The 17084-nt window shown below is 37.0% G+C and overlaps 2 protein-coding genes across 2 annotated transcripts; one reads left to right on the top strand and one right to left on the bottom strand.

Moving 5' to 3' along the window:
- Nucleotides 294-1013, top strand: LOC109235896 (ATP-dependent DNA helicase RRM3-like). Its single transcript, XM_019402143.1, has one exon. The coding sequence runs from the start codon at nt 294-296 to the stop codon at nt 1011-1013; it is 720 nt and encodes a 239-aa protein (XP_019257688.1).
- Nucleotides 11346-13754, bottom strand: LOC109235895 (F-box/FBD/LRR-repeat protein At1g13570-like). Its single transcript, XM_019402142.1, has 3 exons — nt 12924-13754; nt 12648-12803; nt 11346-11847 (listed from the first exon to the last, which is right to left on the bottom strand). Exons 1-3 carry the CDS (start codon nt 13752-13754, stop codon nt 11548-11550), a joined length of 1287 nt encoding a protein of 428 aa, XP_019257687.1. The 3' UTR covers nt 11346-11547.

Here is a 17084-nt window from a genome sequence, read left to right as displayed (position 1 = left end):
AAAAATGAAGTCTCATGTTGTGGAAGATTATTTCAACAATTCATAGTAGATATGTTCATAAAGCTAGAAACACAAAGATTAAATTTTTATTTTTTTAATCAAGATTTGTTTCGAATAGATATGCTACAAGGACTTATTAATTTTTTAAGACTTGGTGAAACAGAAGCTTCCAAGATTGGCGAGAAAACATTCCTCCCTGTTACTTTTATAGGAGGGCCAAGAGATATGCATCGACGGTATATGGATGATATTGCATTAGTGCAACGTTTTGGAAAACCTGATTATTTTTTACTATGACATGCAATCCGTCTTGGCCAAAAATAAAACAGCACTTGTTATCAACTGCAACTTCAACTTCTGGTGTGGCAGCTTCTATCCTTCCAGGAGGATGGACTGCTCATTCACGGTTCAAAATGCCTATTGATATAAATGATAATTTTCGTTGCAACATTAGTAAACAAAGTTCACTCACACGTCTAATTAGAGATGCAAAATTAATTGTATGGGATGAGGCATCAATGGCAAAAAAGAATATGATTGAAGCTCTTGATGCACTTTTGAGAGATATTATGGACGTCGATACAATGTTTGGTGGTAAAGTTATTTTATTTGGAGGTGACTTTAGACAAACTCCACCAGTTGTTCGAAATGGAAAAAAAGAAGATTTTATTCATGAAAGCTTATTGTATTCTGAAATTTGGAATAAACTTGAGAAATTATACCTATTTGAAAATATGCGAGCAAGAACAGATCCTTCTTTTTGTGAATATTTACTTCGAAATGGAAATGGAACAGAAAGAACTAACTGTGAAGACAAAATAGAGATTCCTAATTCTTTTGTTATTCCTTTTACGACTGAAGCGGAATCCTTAGATGCACTGTTTAGTGTAACGTATCCTGATTTGCATGCATTTTCTCCTGATTCATCTATGATAACCTCTCGTGTTATTTTAACAACGAAGAATGACTTTGTAAACGAAATAAGTAATATGTTAATCACTAAATTCCCATAAAGGTCTAAAACATTTGTTGCAATAGATGAAACTATTGAACCGAATGATCAAAGCCAGTTTGAAGATTTTCTACATAGTTTAGATCCTCCTGGTTTACCGCCTTATAAGTTAACTTTAAAGGAGAATTGTCCAGTTATATTGTTACGAAATCTGAATCCTTGCGAAGGTTTATGCAACGGCACACGGTTAACATGATGTGACTTTAGAACACATGTCATAAGTGCTAAAATTGAAAGTGGTGATTTCAAAAATACACATGTATTTATTCCGAGAATACCATTGTTAACATCACAAGATGAAAAAATACCTGTTCAATTTAAGAGAACACAATTTTCTCTATGCTTGTGCTTTGCTATGACCATAAACAAAGCTCAAGGTCAAACATTAGATTTTGTTGGAATTTACCTACGTGAACCTGCTTTTTCTCATGGTCAACTTTATGTTGCTTTATTAAGAGCGAAAAGTTCAAACTGTGTTAAAATACTGATTCGCCCATCTACAACAGACAGTAATGATGATCATTCAACATATAATGTGGTTTATGATGAAATTATTCAGAAAGCTTTCTCGTAGGAAACCTAATGATCTTTAGCTCAACAATTAAAAAAGCAAGTTTTTAACTCCGCCTGTATTTCAGTTACACTACTGCACCACAGCCGGTCCCAAGCCCGAAAAAAGGAGGAGGGTTCACTGTCTATCTATACTTTGCAATTATAAAATGCAGAATGATTAGTGAAGCAACATATATTGGATCTTCCAAAATCAATAAGGTATATCTGTTTTAAGGTTCTTGCGAGCTACTTTATTACAAAAAAAATTCCCATTGTATGCGCCTTTAGTCGAAGTTATTTCTTTTATGAATCTTTATTTACACAACAAAAATTTTGAGGTGGACCATATAGTTCGCACGTGAGGCATTGTCTCACAAGAAAATTATTTATTTGGACATGACACATACATAACAATCCCCAAACATGTTACAGGTCCGTAGATTCAATTACGACATGACTTTTCAATTACTACAAATGATTCTCTTTAATTCATTTATTTTCGATTTCTTGCTCAGCATCCTTTATTTGTATAGGGGCCTGATTAAATTCGAATTAGCGCCGAAAAGTGTTATATTGGGAGTAAACTCTGTTGTTACTGATTGGTCTGGCTCCAATACTCCCTCCTAGGGGACTCGCAAATGTTTGTCTCCACTTTGCTTACAAAAATATCAAAATTTTATCTCTTTTCAGTTATGTAAAATCTGGAGTTATCTCGGATGTACCTTTTGTTTAAAACTTCTCATCATGTAAATTTGTGTCTGCAGAACTCCAGAGTTAGGATGCTACTATACACCATACAGTTCTTATATTGCTTCTTCCTGCTTTTATCAGAACCAAATAAGTAGTAGCAACAAACCTTCATGTCAATCGCTCGAAATCTCTATGAAGCAAATCATGATTGACATGACTTCGTATGCAGTGGTGAGATTTGACTTCTTATCTAAGAGTTTATATTATATAAATCTCAATCTTTAATATTAAAGCAAGGACATGACTATCAAACCAAATTAAAATTAGAATGGGGCATTATTTGATAGCTACTGCCTCTTTTTCTCTCGAACATGCTGCCATTATGGGGCATTATTTGACATCTACTTTCTGTCTTTCTCTATAAACTTGCTGTCATTCTCCTATATTCCTTCTCCTCTAGGTACGCAGTTTTCCTTACTTTGATTTTGGTTCTCACGGATGAATCTACGTCCTTGTTGTACTTTGTTTGCTCAAAAGTTATCACATATCTTATGAGTATAAAACAATATAAATAAATCACGGGAAAATCATAGCAAACCGTAATAATCCGTTGGACCACATGAAGGAAACGAAAGTAAGTACTCAGGATTAGGGGGAGAAACATTAAAAGCCTTTATTGATAATATTGGTTTGGTCTGCCTCTCCATGAAGAGGTTCAGAGCCTTACAATGGTGTTTTCTCTTCCCATAAGATGGGTATATTTTTCTCTTCTCTCTCTCTCTTCTCAATAGTGGTGAAGAAGCAGCCCCCTTTCTAGGGCTTCCACTCTTATTATTTATAGATGTGAGCTTCGTGAGCTGGCAATAAATGGCCGTGGCCACGCTGAGGTTCCGTCCCCATGGGGGAATGAATGGGACGTGCCCTCGTAGATTAAATTGGACAAGAGTCGAATCCTCTTATGAATAAGTGGCCATACCACTTATTAATTATGGATTAGCTCAAGACGAGATTAACTCCGTTAATTACCGTGAGATCGGATTCTGACCCATACAGTTAGTCCCTCCGCTTATTGAGGTCGTGCTTCGGCCGAGCTCGATGAGCGGACTTCATCGACTGTGATTTGAAAAAACTCGAATAAGGGGGTCGACTTATTGACGGCGGTGGCCTTAGCCGTTTACATGTTGGAGATGGCCATAGCCTTTCATATATTGGAGAGCCTTTCATACATTAGAGATGGCCGTAGCCTTTCATATATTGGGGATGGCCGTAGCCTTTCATATATTGGCGATGGCCGTAGGGAATGAGTATGCGCCGGGTACGTATTTGGTCACGTCCAGAATTTTGAAGGCGTACGGCACATTCGTTTAGCGTTCGCAGGCCGTTGCGATTATTCTGACGGCGGGACGTTGGCGGATGGCTAAGAAACCGCTTCGCGGAGCTTGTCATAATGACGCATGCTTAGGCAGAACCGAACCGTTTTACGGTTGGTCGTGCAGTTAACGATGGCTATTTGGTTTCGCGAAAGCCATTTATGTTGCCTATAAAGGTGGATTGAGGCATTCATTTCTCATATCTTCATTGTTCATCTGAGAGAGATTCTGAGGAAACTTTTTCATTCTGCTAATTCATCTTCTTCTTTCTTTCCTTTGATTGTGATAACCTTTGTCTTGCCCACCAAATTCTATCCTTTCTCTTTAGTAGATCAACAATGGCAGGCAGTTCTTCCCACGATGCTCTTCCGATAGATTTTCCGGTAGTTGAAGGGCCACCTCCGGCAATGGGAGGTGCAGAACAGATAGAGACCGGAGAAGTTCCGTCGGTTGACGAGGTAGTTCCTCGGCCCGGAGGTCTGGTGATTGATTTCACTGTCGACGGTGGAGAGGAGGTGGCGTGAACAAAAGAAAGCGACCACTTTCACCAAAATGGCGAAGAAGTATAAAGAGGTTCGTGCCAAGCATCAGGCGTTGGCAGACATGCTTAAGCAGGACCCCCAGTTCCAGACGTTCCGTGAGGGCCTTGAGGAATCAGAGGCTCTTTTAAAGAAGAGAACGGCTGAGCTGAAGGAGATTGATGAGCAGCTGATGGCTGCTTTGGCTCGAAATATCGAGCTGGAAACCCTCCTTCAGTCAAAAGAGGAGGACTTGGAGATAAGCTGTGGGGTGGCGGCGGAGGCTGCGGAACTGCGGGCCCAGGTCACGGCCCTTACAGCTGAGCTTGATGCTAGGACGGCCGAAGTTGAGGTTCTCAGGCGAACTGCCCCACAGGATGCCGTGCATCGTGAGGCGCACGAGATGTGGGTGTATCATGACGCCAGGTTGGTCGTTTTTGAGGAGTTTTTGGCGGCAGGTCGAGCTTCCGAGGCGGAAGTTGAAAGGCAACGGCACTTGACCCGTGTTGCCCGTGAAGCGGCCGGTTATAGCTCCGACTCGCCTGGTAGGGAGGGCTGTAATTCTGAGGACGTCAATCGTTTGGACTCCAGCTCGTGGATTTCCAAGGCTTATCAGTCTGGAGACGGCAACAGACCGGACGGCGACCCGGCGGGTCGTGACGGGAGGGGTGGTGAAGGCTCTTAGGGCTTGTATGTATATATATTTCTTGTGTAGATGGGGCCTTTTCTCAGGCCAGTTATATGTATATCTTTTGGATATAAATGAAATATGACTTCTGTTTCCCCTCCTTTTTTTTGTGTCACTGTTTCTCTTTCGTTCTTTAGAGCATTTGTTGCACTTTTTGTTGACCGTCGGCGTTGGCGGCCCTGGTCGAATTTAGATCAACGACTTTAGTCGTGATGGAATCGACGGCCTTAGCCATAATATAATTGATGGCCTTAGCCATGTAGGCGACTTCGACTGTCGTCGAGTCGTTTACTCACCGTAGTCGAATCTAGGTCGACCGTTGGCGGCGATGGCCTTAGCCATAATATAATTGATGGCCTTAGCCATGTAGGCGACTTCGACTGTCGTCGAGTCGTTTACTCACCGTAGTCGAATCTAGTCAACCGTTATTTTTGGAAGGCGATACTTCAAGGCGCATAGCCTGTCTTGGTTCAACCGTAGTTGAACTTTTTGGTGAAGGCGCATAGCCTGAGTCCCGGTTCAACCGTAGTTGAACTTTTTTGGTGAAGGCGCATAGCCTGTCTTGGTTCAACCGTAGTTGAACTTTTTGGTGAAGGCGCATAGCCTGTCTTGGTTCAACCGTAGTTGAACTTTTTGGTGAAGGCGCATAGCCTGAGTCCCGGTTCAACCGTAGTTGAACTTTTTGGTGAAGGCGCATAGCCTGAGTCCCGGTTCAACCGTAGTTGAACTTTTTTGGTGAAGGCGCATAGCCTGTCTTGGTTCAACCGTAGTTGAACTTTTTGGTGAAGGCGCATAGCCTGTCTTGGTTCAACCGTAGTTGAACTTTTTTGGTGAAGGCGCATAGCCTGAGTCCCGGTTCAACCGTAGTTGAACTTTTTGGTGAAGGCGCATAGCCTGTCTTGGTTCAACCGTAGTTGAACTTTTTGGTGAAGGCGCATAGCCTGTCTTGGTTCAACCGTAGTTGAACTTTTTTGGTGAAGGCGCATAGCCTGAATCTTTGTTCAACCGTAGTTGAACTTTTTGGCGAAGGCGCATAGCCTGTCTTGGTTCAACCGTAGTTGAACTTTTTGGTGAAGGCGCATAGCCTGTCTTGGTTCAACCGTAGTTGAACTTTTTGGTGAAGGCGCATAGCCTGAGTCCCCATTCAACCGTAGTTGAACCTTTTTGGTGAAGGCGCATAGCCTGTCTTGGTTCAACCGTAGTTGAACTTTTTGGTGAAGGCGCATAGCCTGAGTCCCGGTTCAACCGTAGTTGAACTTTTTTGGTGAAGGCGCATAGCCTGTCTTGGTTCAACCGTAGTTGAACTTTTTGGTGATGGCGCATAGCCTGTCTTGGTTCAACCGTAGTTGAACTTTTTGGTGAAGGCGCATAGCCTGTCTTGGTTCAACCGTAGTTGAACTTTTTGGTGAAGGCGCATAGCCTGTCTTGGTTCAACCGTAGTTGAACTTTTTGGTAAAGGCGCATAGCCTGTCTTGGTTCAACCGTAGTTGAACTTACTGGCGAAGGCGCATAGCCTGAATCCCAGTTCAACTGTTGTTGAATTTTGTCAATCTTGATGGCGAAGGCTCATGGCCTGAGTCCCAGTTCAACTGTTGTTGAACTTTGTCGATCTTTGATGACGAAGGCTCGTGGCCTGAGTCCCATATTGTGGGTATTGAGTGCTGAAGCTCGGTTTGGATTCGAGACCTTAAGCGGCTCATCCGTTGTCTTCCCAACCAAGGTTTATAGGCTGTCTTGAGGCGACTCTCGGCTCGAGATATCTCCGTGCCGGTTTCTGGCCGGAGCTCGTATCAGGGATGTGGGAGATGCCTTACAGAAACCTTCCCTTAGGAGGGGGGGGGGGGCTGCTTCTTCTTGTTTGCACCATCTGATAGATGAGAGACAGAGGAACTGGATCTCGGTTCGAGATCTTCGAGTTCCATCGGCCTGATATGCCGCTTTGGCTTGTTTAAGCTGGGTTGTTCTTCCTTTTCCGGCGTTTCTTTCCTTTTGGTCCATGGAAGAACTACGCGATTTTGCTATGAAATCCCCACAGACGGCGCCAAATTGTTCGCTCAAAAGTTATCACATATCTTATGAGTATAAAACAATATAGATAAATCACGGGAAAATCATAGCAAATCGTAATAATCCATTGGACCAAGTGAAGAACATGAAAATAAGTACTCAAGGTTAGGGGGAGAAATATTAAAAGCCTTTATTGATAATACTGGTTTGGTCTGCCTCTCCATGAAGAGGTTCAGAGCCTTACAATGGTATTTTCACTTCCCATAAGATGGGTATGTTTTTCTCTTCTCTCTCTCTCGTCAATAGTGGTGAAGAAGCAGCCCCCTTTCTAGGGCTTCCACTCTTAGTATTTATAGATGTGAGCTTCGTGAGCTGGCAATAAATGGCCGTGGCGACGCTGAGGTTCCGTCCCCATAGGGGAATGAATGGGCCGTGCCCTCGTAGATTAAATCGGACAAGAGTCGAATCCTCTTATGAATAGTGGCCATACCACTTATTAATTATGGATTAGCTCAAGACGAAATTAACTCCGTTAATTACCGTGAGGTCAGATTCTGACCCATACAGAATTAATTTGCCGGAAAGGAAACTTCTGCTTGTCGAAATGTTTCGAACGAATTTTCAAGCTTCTGCTCGTTGAAGAAATTGAGCTTCTGTTCTTGAAAATTCAAACTAAGAAAGGATAGGTTCTTTTAGGATTTTTGGTCATTTTCTTTTGGTTCCTTTTCTCTAAATGAGACATAGAATCAGATTGTGTCTAAATGTTTTCCTATGAAGTTCTAAGTATTCTTAGGTAGCCACCTAATACTTAGAGTGACTAAGAGTCACTTTATGCTGCCACGATTATTTGGGGCGTAAATTATTAAGTTTTTATTCACTTATTAGTTAATTGGATAATGTCCTGTTATCCGATAATTAATCAATTACCCGAAAAATTTAAAAATTACCTCAAATTACATAAAATTCTACTTATTCTTAATATACTTTATATATATTTTATACATTATACTACCGTGGTCATATGGTACCTTGCATGGTACTAGTTTATAATTATCGGGTATTATCGCTCGACCCGTATTTTATCCCAAATTGGTCACTTTCAACGAAACTCGTTTTCTTTAATTCGTGTACCCCTTTATCTTTCATAACACTTATTTATCGCTTGTTATAAATAGCGTAAATACGTTAACGTCAAGATGATCTCATCCCCGAGTCTACGTCAATTAACTGAAGACGAAACTTTTAACGTACGAAAACGCGAGATGTAACACTCGGGACCTCGTCCAAACATACCAACAAGTCCCATAATATAACACAGACCTACTCGAGGCCTTAAAACACATATAACAACATCAAAACAACGAATCAAACCTCAATTCAAAATCAATGAACTTTGAAACTTCAAACTTCTACAACTGATGCCGAAACCTATCAAATCACGTCCGAATGACCTCAAATTTTGCACACAAGTCACATTTGACATTATGAACCTGCTCCAACTTCCGGAATCAGAATCCGACCTCGATATCAAAAAGTCCACTCCTGGTCAAACTTTCCAAAATTCCAACTTTTGCCATTTCAAGCCTAATTCTACTACAGACCTTCAAATCACAATTCGGGCGCGCTCATAAATACAAAGTCAGTCAACGGAGCTAACGGAACCATCAAAACTCCAATCCTAGGTCAAATACTAAAAAGTCAAACTTGGTCAACTCTTCCGATTTTAAGCTTCCTAGCTGAGAACCATTCTTCCAAATCAATTTCGAATAACCTGAAAACCAAAACCGACGATTCACATAAGTCATAATACATAGAACGATGCTACTCAAGACTTCAAATAGCTGAACGGGATGAAAATGTTCAAAATGACCGGTCGGGTCATTACAACTTCTATAAAGAGCGTTGTCTATATGATCACAAAAACAATTAATGTGTCTATTGACCATTGATGACAGTTTCTTTATATACCCAATATTTTTTTCTGTATTTTACTGTTTAATGTGGAATTAGCCTAACGTGTTACACCCTTACAAGTTACAACTCCTTTATTCATGTTTATTTATGTGTTCCTATTTGATGACCTAGGGTATAAAATGTTAGCTTATTTAAGTATCATGTATCGTGACATAACAATTGAATACTTTACTTATATGATAGGAGAAAAATTGCGTCAATGTCTAAACTTGCTTCATTAAATAACTTTGAATTCTTCAAACAGGCTTGGTGTAACTGTTTAAACCTCAAAAGTATTGAATGCAAGACTTCATAGTTTTTCTTCCTTTAATTAATAAAACATCGGTTTCATTATTTAATTCAACATTGTGGCTTAATATGAAAGAATCTCATATCACTGCAAAGTAACAATGAAATAATATTAAATCCACATTCTCCACATTAACTTAAAGAAATTCTTCACAAGTCAAAGGTACAACCTATTCTAGATATTTTCTATTTAATTTAATTTTAACCATCTAATATTGAGAACCACCGTCGACCCGACAAATTCAGAATCATGCCACATTAAGTTTGACTTTACTATCTCTTGCCATTGCTGCTAATTGTGTGCTTGCGCTCCAATATATACAAGACCATTTCCTTCTGATAAGTTATGTGCCTTCAGTTTTTTGTTTTGATAATTTAATAAATTTCATGAGAAAATCAAATACGGAACCTGATGCAATTGGTTCCTCAGCATTCAGAGCAATAAGTCAAATATCTAGTTCAATTCTCAATGAAATCAGATTAGGGAACAAAAGAGGGAACAATAGAGATCGGTTCCTCCGGTCACAATGCAAGTTAACATTTAAATAATTGTTAAAGTTGTTGCACTGTACACGCAACAGTACAACAACACTGTTGAAATATGCTGTGTACCAGACACTCCCTTGCATCATCTTTGATGACCTCACTCATATATTATCAAGGTGAGGCAAGGGATTTCAACACACACTTGCCAAACCTAAACATTAATTACTCTCAAGTGTGCAGCCGCCTTCATTCTCTCTGAAGCATTGAAGAACAAAACAACAACAGAACAAAGGACCAGATCCCAGCATTGATTATATTATGTGTCTTTTAGTATTACTGTGTCTTTGTTCATGTTATTTATTTGTAATTCCTACTCAGCTTTTCAGAAGCATTTCGTAGGACATCTTTTAAATCATAATCTATGTGGTTGTTTTGACTAGAGTTAGTCAAATGGTTGGCTTTGTAATAGAGTTACTACAAAAAGGCTTACAATATAGTTATTATGAGTAGGTGAGGGATTAAGGGGTCGTTTTGTACGAGGGATAAGGCGGGATAAGATGTGGGAATAAATTTAATCCCAAACTTAATCCAGGATATTCCATCTCATCTAACCTTAGCCCATCAAACCTGGAATTATTTTACCCCACCTCCCATATGGTATAAATTAGTCATGGGATTATAATCCCGGGATAATTTAGTCCGCGTAACAAATGATCCCTAAGAGTTTAATCCCTAGATAACAATAGGTTGTAATCTAAACTTTACTCAGTTAGTGAAGTTGAAATCCTACCAGTGTAGGTCGTGATTATTAATCCCATGAGCTGAGAGTTTCCACGTAAATATAATTGTGTTATTTACTTATTGTTGTGTTCTGTGAAAACTGATCTATACAGTTGGTGAACTCCTAGTTTACATCACCTTCAAACGATGCAAGTAAATCAGAGGTAGATTGAATTTTATGGTGTATGAGCTACGTTCCATATAAGCCGAAAGAAGTCTTTTTTCTTCTAATTTATTATCTTGAGAAATTTAATTTTATAGATAGTTAAGATATGATAAATGTGTAATGTACATGCCTAGAGACCAGGTTTAACATAAAAATATATCTTCAAAATAAAGGCGAAATATATAGATATATTGTAAAAATTGTTACCAAACAATTAGAAGAAGGGTGGAGAGGAGGTTGAAAATATGAACCCTTGATGTTAAATTTGGAAAGAAAGAAATTTAAGGAGTTTCAAGCAATCTAAGTTGAGTGAAAATTAGTACGTCGTTTTTCGTCATATTGGCGTGGGGTTCATAAACACTTTTATCAAGAAGCGGTGTCTAACTATATGGTTACTAGAACAGTTAATGTGTCTATCGACTGTTTATATGATAGCTTCCTTATATGCCCAGTATCTTTTTCGATTTTATTGTCTAATGTGAAATTTGCCTAGTGTGTTACATCCTTACAACTCGTTTATTCACGTTTAATTTATGTTTTACTTGAGTGGACCTAGGGTATAAAATGTTAGCTTATGTAAGTATATATCATGTATCGTGACATAACAAGAGAGAATTGACATATTAATTGAAAACTATACTTATATGAAAGGAGAAAAATTGCATCAATGTCTAACTTGCTTCATTAAATAACATTGAATTCTTAAAACAAGCTTGGTTTAACTGTTTAAACTTCAAAAATATTGAATGCAAGACTTCATAGTTTTTCTTTCTTTAATTAATAAAACATCGGTACTTTCATTAATGAACTTCAACAATATTGTGCCTTGATATGAAAGAATCTCATATCACTGCAAAATAACAAAAGAGTCTTCAACTGAAGAAAAAAAAACAAAGAAATAATACTACATCCACAGTCTCCACATTAACTTAAAACAAAATCCCATAAAGGAAATTAAAGTGCATGCAGTTGAACTTATTAACTATAAATCCTGAATCCGCCTCTGCAAGTTTAAGTTACATATCTCGATCGTAAGGTATTACGATGATTTCTACTCTTGGTGATGCGTTTGGGGACAGCCTCAGTAGTTCATAATCACATCGTACTTTACCTACATCAAGTTCATCATAGGATCCAACGATCATCTTTGAAAGTGAAGGGGAATTTGCTAGGATTAGCTGTAAGAAAATGAGCTCAGATGTTGTGCCTTGAAATTCTGTTACTTCCACATATTCAAGCCTCTCAAATTGTTGGTCAACACAGTTTCGATCTGCCAGATAATTTGTAACTTCTACGCTGCTCCCACTACTAAAAACCTATTGATTTTCATATGATGCAAACAAATAATATTAGTAATGCATTATGCATACCACTCTAAGAATGAAATTCTGAGTTTAACTTATATATATTCATAGTGTAAAATTTTGTTTTTTTACACTATTAGATCATGTTTACATGTTGTTGTATGTAAACCTGCCATATGTTAAAAAATATTACAATACCACTTCTTAAGTATGATTACCGGCATATATTTTTTTATTCGATGACCTGATAGTATATAAATTTTTTTCACATTGTCACTGTATATTAGTTAAACTCAGATATCTACCGTTAACCCTCTTTAAAAAGTGAAACTTGTAATATTATAAGTAAGACAACTTACTTATTACAACATGTGAAGGTGTGACATGATAGTGTAAACATTTTTACACTAACGGTATATATTACTACTAAACTAAGGACAGCCCGGTGCACTAAGCTCCCGCTATGCGCGGGGTTTTAGGGAAGGATCGGACCACAAGGGTCTATTACACGCATCCTTACAATAACTAACGTTATATATTACTAAACTAAGGGCAGCCCGGTATACTAAGCTCCTGCTATGCGCGGGGTTCGGGAAAGCCAGACCATAAGGGTCTATTATACGCAGCCTTACGCTAACTAACGGTATATACTATTAAACTAAGGGCACGCCAGTGCACTAAGCTCCTGCTATGCGCGGGGTTCAGGAAGGCACGGACCACAAAGATCTATTATACGCAGTCTTACACTAACGATAAATATATAACTTAAAATCATGAATTTAAAACTATTGAAGATGAGATAGTGATCTTACATCTATCTCTAGTGAGCGCAAGTTGGGAGAACTTCGAATCAAGGAAAGAACACCAGAGACTTGATCAATATCACCAAACTCCACACGCAAATTTACATCCTCCAAATGATAGGCTTTGAATGGAAACCTTTTAGGAATATTTTCTGCACCCAAAAGCTTTGTAAAAGAAAAACAAAAAGCAAAAATAAATTAATAATTAAGTAAATATGAGCTTAAAAATTCGTTAAGAAATTTTAATAAAAAAAATAAAACATCTTATATTAATTAGATACTCACCCCAATGCAAGAATTACTCAAAGCAAGCCCTCTCAGATTAGAGCATACAAAAAGAAGCCTTGACCATGTAATGAACCTCTCTTGTTCATAATTTGCTGATTCTTCACCAATGAATATAACAATGCACAAAACCTTAACATTTGGGAAGTTTTCTAGAAAATTTGCACAAATTTTATGACTCTTATAAATAGTCAAGAATTCAACCTTTGGAGCAGAAATGTTGAGGAAATGAATACCATTGCAGGAAGTGAATGTTAAGGTTGAAAGTAATGGGATAGTAAAGAAATGATTTGCTATGTCTTGGCTAAATTTGATGGATTTCAAATTTAGTTCAAGGAGATTTGGAAATAATATGGTGGGATAAGGTGGTTTTACTAAGCAATTTGTGATATATAAATATGTGAGAGTTGAGCAATCAAATATGCAAAAGGGTAAGATACAAGGATCATGGTTGTAATTATCTAAGATTACTTCCTTGACATTTTTTATGGTTACATTTAGCAACCAATGGTCAAGGTCCCAATTATAGAAATAGAACATTGACATATCAAGGGTAAATTTGTCAATGGATCCAATATGCTGCAAAATAACTTTGTCAATTATATCACTAAAATAGTTATATTCAATCATTCTCCTATTACCAACTGTCTCTCGAAAAAATTGTCTGTCTAGAATAAGATTTGGATGTGCAGTCCAAAATTTTCGCCATTTTTTTGACAAGACACATGTTCTTGTCACTTCTCGAAATGACATGTCTTTAAATATTATATGGATAATTTCTTTGGGCAAATCGGAGATCCTGTCTATCCCATCTTGGTCGTCAACAACCATCTTTCTACCCTTGTTCATCCTTCTGTACATAATACAAGTCAAACTTTAATCCACATTAAGAAAATAATCAATTAAAAATCTTTCAAAATCCTCCATAACCCTTGATCGACTATATTCATATAAAAGGTACAAGATAATAGGATGTCACAATTTTTCACATGTACACAAATTATTTATATGGCAACCTAACCACAATCCATTTCTAAAACAATAGAATTTTGCATCTACATAAAGGAAATCCACACAAAATTGGTACATCTCTAATGTAGATATGAAAGAAATGGACCGTGAATTAATTTATTCAAAAGAAATATTAAGGAATTCTTATGTTTTGTGGATCTTTAAGATTTTTATATCCACAGCTTGTTAGATCTGATGAAATATAAATCAATGATTATTTGTCAATTATAAATGTATTTGAGTCACATATCCATTTTAATTTTAATCTTGTTAGGAAATTCATACAACAATTGAACAGAGAAAAAGAACATAGAGAAAACCATTTCCCTAAAAACAAAAAAATAAATCAATGAAAAAAAAAGTTACCCCGTTAAGATGGTATAGAAAAATCGTAACATATACATCATAAAATTTAATAAAAATTTTACCTCCGATTTGCTTGCATCATTTGAAGTAAGTCCCTCACTCGTTTTGTATATTTTGGAGATAGTAAAACCACACTTATTTAGGCCTAATATATAGTAGCGACTTCACACATTGATTTATTGTAACAACACAAATGTGATAGTATGTGGGTCCCACTAGAAAAATATATTGACTTGTGAATTGTTTTTTTTATTCATTTATTGGAAATAATTTTATTTCAGATTACCTCATTCATTTCTGATTTGTGGATAACTTTTTTTCTATATTAGACAAACTTTATGTAATAAAACTCATATTCCTGAATATAGAGTGAGTTTGAGATTTGGCTTTGTTCATTTTGGACATCTATTCAACTTAAACAAGAATCTTTTTTAATACATTGACCTTCTTACTTAAATTGGTTAGTTGAAATTTAATTATTTCTGATTCTTTTACCATATATTAATTTACCAAACTTGTTATGATTTACATTATTAATCATAATTGATAGATGCATATCCGTTTTTGCTTTCTCACTTGGTTTAAATAATATAAAAATATTCCCAATGAAACCTTAGGAAACTACATTTTGCAACGTAACTGGAACTATCTTTTCTCATAATTTTAACCAGTTTGCAATTACCCAATGTATACACATCAAAAGAATAAGGCTATGTCTTTTTGCATTAATTTCGTGTTACTACAAAGAATTATTACTAGTATTTAGGATTTATCATTATTATTAATTTTTTTATCACTTTATTATTTTCGCATTTACCTCCAAGAAAAGTAATACTTAAATAATTGACTCTTTGAAGAGTCTAAAGGAAAACAAAAGATTTTAAATCTTTTTCTGATTTAAACTTCAAAATTTATCTATACATCTCATTTGAGATTAACTAAATCTAGTCAAGTAAATTAGTGTTGTTCTTTTTCTTTTTTTAAATCTTTTTTGACTTGTTCCAAGAAGGTTTACCTACAAGTATAGGATCGAGAAAATGAAAATTTTAGAAGTACATTGACTTCACTAGCTAGCATACTGTCAGAAAGGCTTTTGGTGGTATTATTGACGCATACCATGATGAGGTCGCGGAGTGGGGTGAAGTTATTTGTTAGCCCTGAAAAATATTCTACTAGTTTTAAAGCACGAAATAAATTGATTTACTTTTTCTTTACTTGAATCATAATTACAAGAATCTAGATTTGAGTTAATCTTGATTTAAGATTGTAAGAAATAATATGAGTCGGAAAGAAATATTTCTTTTTATTGAATTGAACATGTTCATTCATTTTGACTATTTCAGCATATTTCTCATACTTATTTGAAGTAATACAAGTATTAGATTAACTAGTATTAATATCTACATGTGACATGATCATATCAACATGAAGAAGCCAACTCATGAATACAAAAGGAGATCGATCGTATTATATGTGAAGTTACCAAATTAGAGGTTAATTAGTTATTAGGACTAATGTGAAAATAGAGAGACTTGGGGGTGTTAGTTGGAGTAATAACCAACTTAGTCTATAAAAGGACTAAGTCGGTTATTACTGTGTTTAACCGAAAAACAAGAGCTGGTAGCTCATTCTTCTTCCTTCTTCTATGAAATCAAAAGATTGAATGCTGAATTGTTCTTGCATGTTATAATTCAGTTGTAGTTCGATCAATCTAGTACAAATTAACATGGTATCAGAGCGGTTATCGATCAATTAGAGTTGTTATCTCACAAATCTGAAAAACAGTCAATTTCAGAGCTTGAGAAGGTGCAACAATGGCGGACGATGAAGTTGAGAAGCTTCCTCACAATCATCCATTATACCTAAAGGATTCAGATTCACCGGGAACAGCTTTAATAGCTCTCAAACTCACAGGGCCAGAAAGTGGAGTAGATCTATGAAAGTAGCTCTCCTTGTGAAGAACAAATTAGGTTTTGTGGATGGAACTTGTTAGAAAACTTCGTACAAAGGAGAATTGGTAGCGCAATGGGAGAGATGTAACGCAGTGGTCGTCTCATGGCTCAGCAGCACTGTAGCGGCAGAGTTGGTGCCGAGCATCATGTACGCTTCAAGTGCGAGGAAGATCTGGGACGAGTTCAAGGAAAGGTTTGACAAAGATGATCTAACTAGAATTTATCAAATTTCTGCTGACATTGCGGCTCTCAAGCAAGGTATAGATTCTGTGACCTCTTATTTCTCAAAGCTGAAAGACTTATGGAATGAGTTAGATATCCTAGCACCTTTATCCTCATGTGATTTTGAGGAATCACGTCCATATGTAGATCACCTGGTGAGACAAAGGCTTTTACTATTTTTAATGGGATTAAATGAGAGTTACAATCATGTGAGGAGTGCAGTGTTACTAAAAAGGCCAGTTCTTACTGTGAATCAAGCCTATGTTGTTGTAGTGCAAGAAGAAAGTCGGAGGGAATTAGGAGTGGTTGAAACAAATAGGGAGCCAATAATTATGTTAGCAGGCAAAGGAAATCAATTCATGAAAGGGAAGAAAATAGGTATGATCTGTGAACACTGTGGATAGAAAGGGCATTTGAAAGAGAATTGCTACAAAATAGTTGGGTACCCTGCAAATTTCAAAAGTAAGAAAAAGAGTCAGTTTCCTACAAAAACATATGCTAACAATGTTAATGGAGAGAAAGAAGTAACAATGAATGAACAACCACAAGGAAACTACATAACTGAAGATCAGTACAAGCACTTGGTGTGCCTGTTGACAAAATCATCTAT

This window comes from Nicotiana attenuata, chromosome 12 (genome assembly GCF_001879085.1).
Source record: "Nicotiana attenuata strain UT chromosome 12, NIATTr2, whole genome shotgun sequence".
Classification (NCBI taxonomy): domain Eukaryota; kingdom Viridiplantae; phylum Streptophyta; class Magnoliopsida; order Solanales; family Solanaceae; genus Nicotiana; species Nicotiana attenuata.
This window is presented reverse-complemented; position numbering and strand designations above follow the sequence as displayed.

What these genes read in the sequence shown, in the direction of transcription:
- LOC109235896 (XM_019402143.1), top strand. Translation starts at nt 294, where the DNA reads ATGACATGCAATCCGTCTTGGCCAAAAATAAAACAGCACTTGTTATCA.
- LOC109235895 (XM_019402142.1), bottom strand. Translation starts at nt 13,754, where the DNA reads ATGGTTGTTGACGACCAAGATGGGATAGACAGGATCTCCGATTTGCCC. An exon ending in TGAGTAATTCTTGCATTGGG is followed by an intron (nt 12,804 to 12,923) that starts GTGAGTATCTAA and finishes TCTTTTACAAAG; the next exon opens with CTTTTGGGTGCAGAAAATAT. An exon ending in TGCGCTCACTAGAGATAGAT is followed by an intron (nt 11,848 to 12,647) that starts GTAAGATCACTA and finishes GAAAATCAATAG; the next exon opens with GTTTTTAGTAGTGGGAGCAG.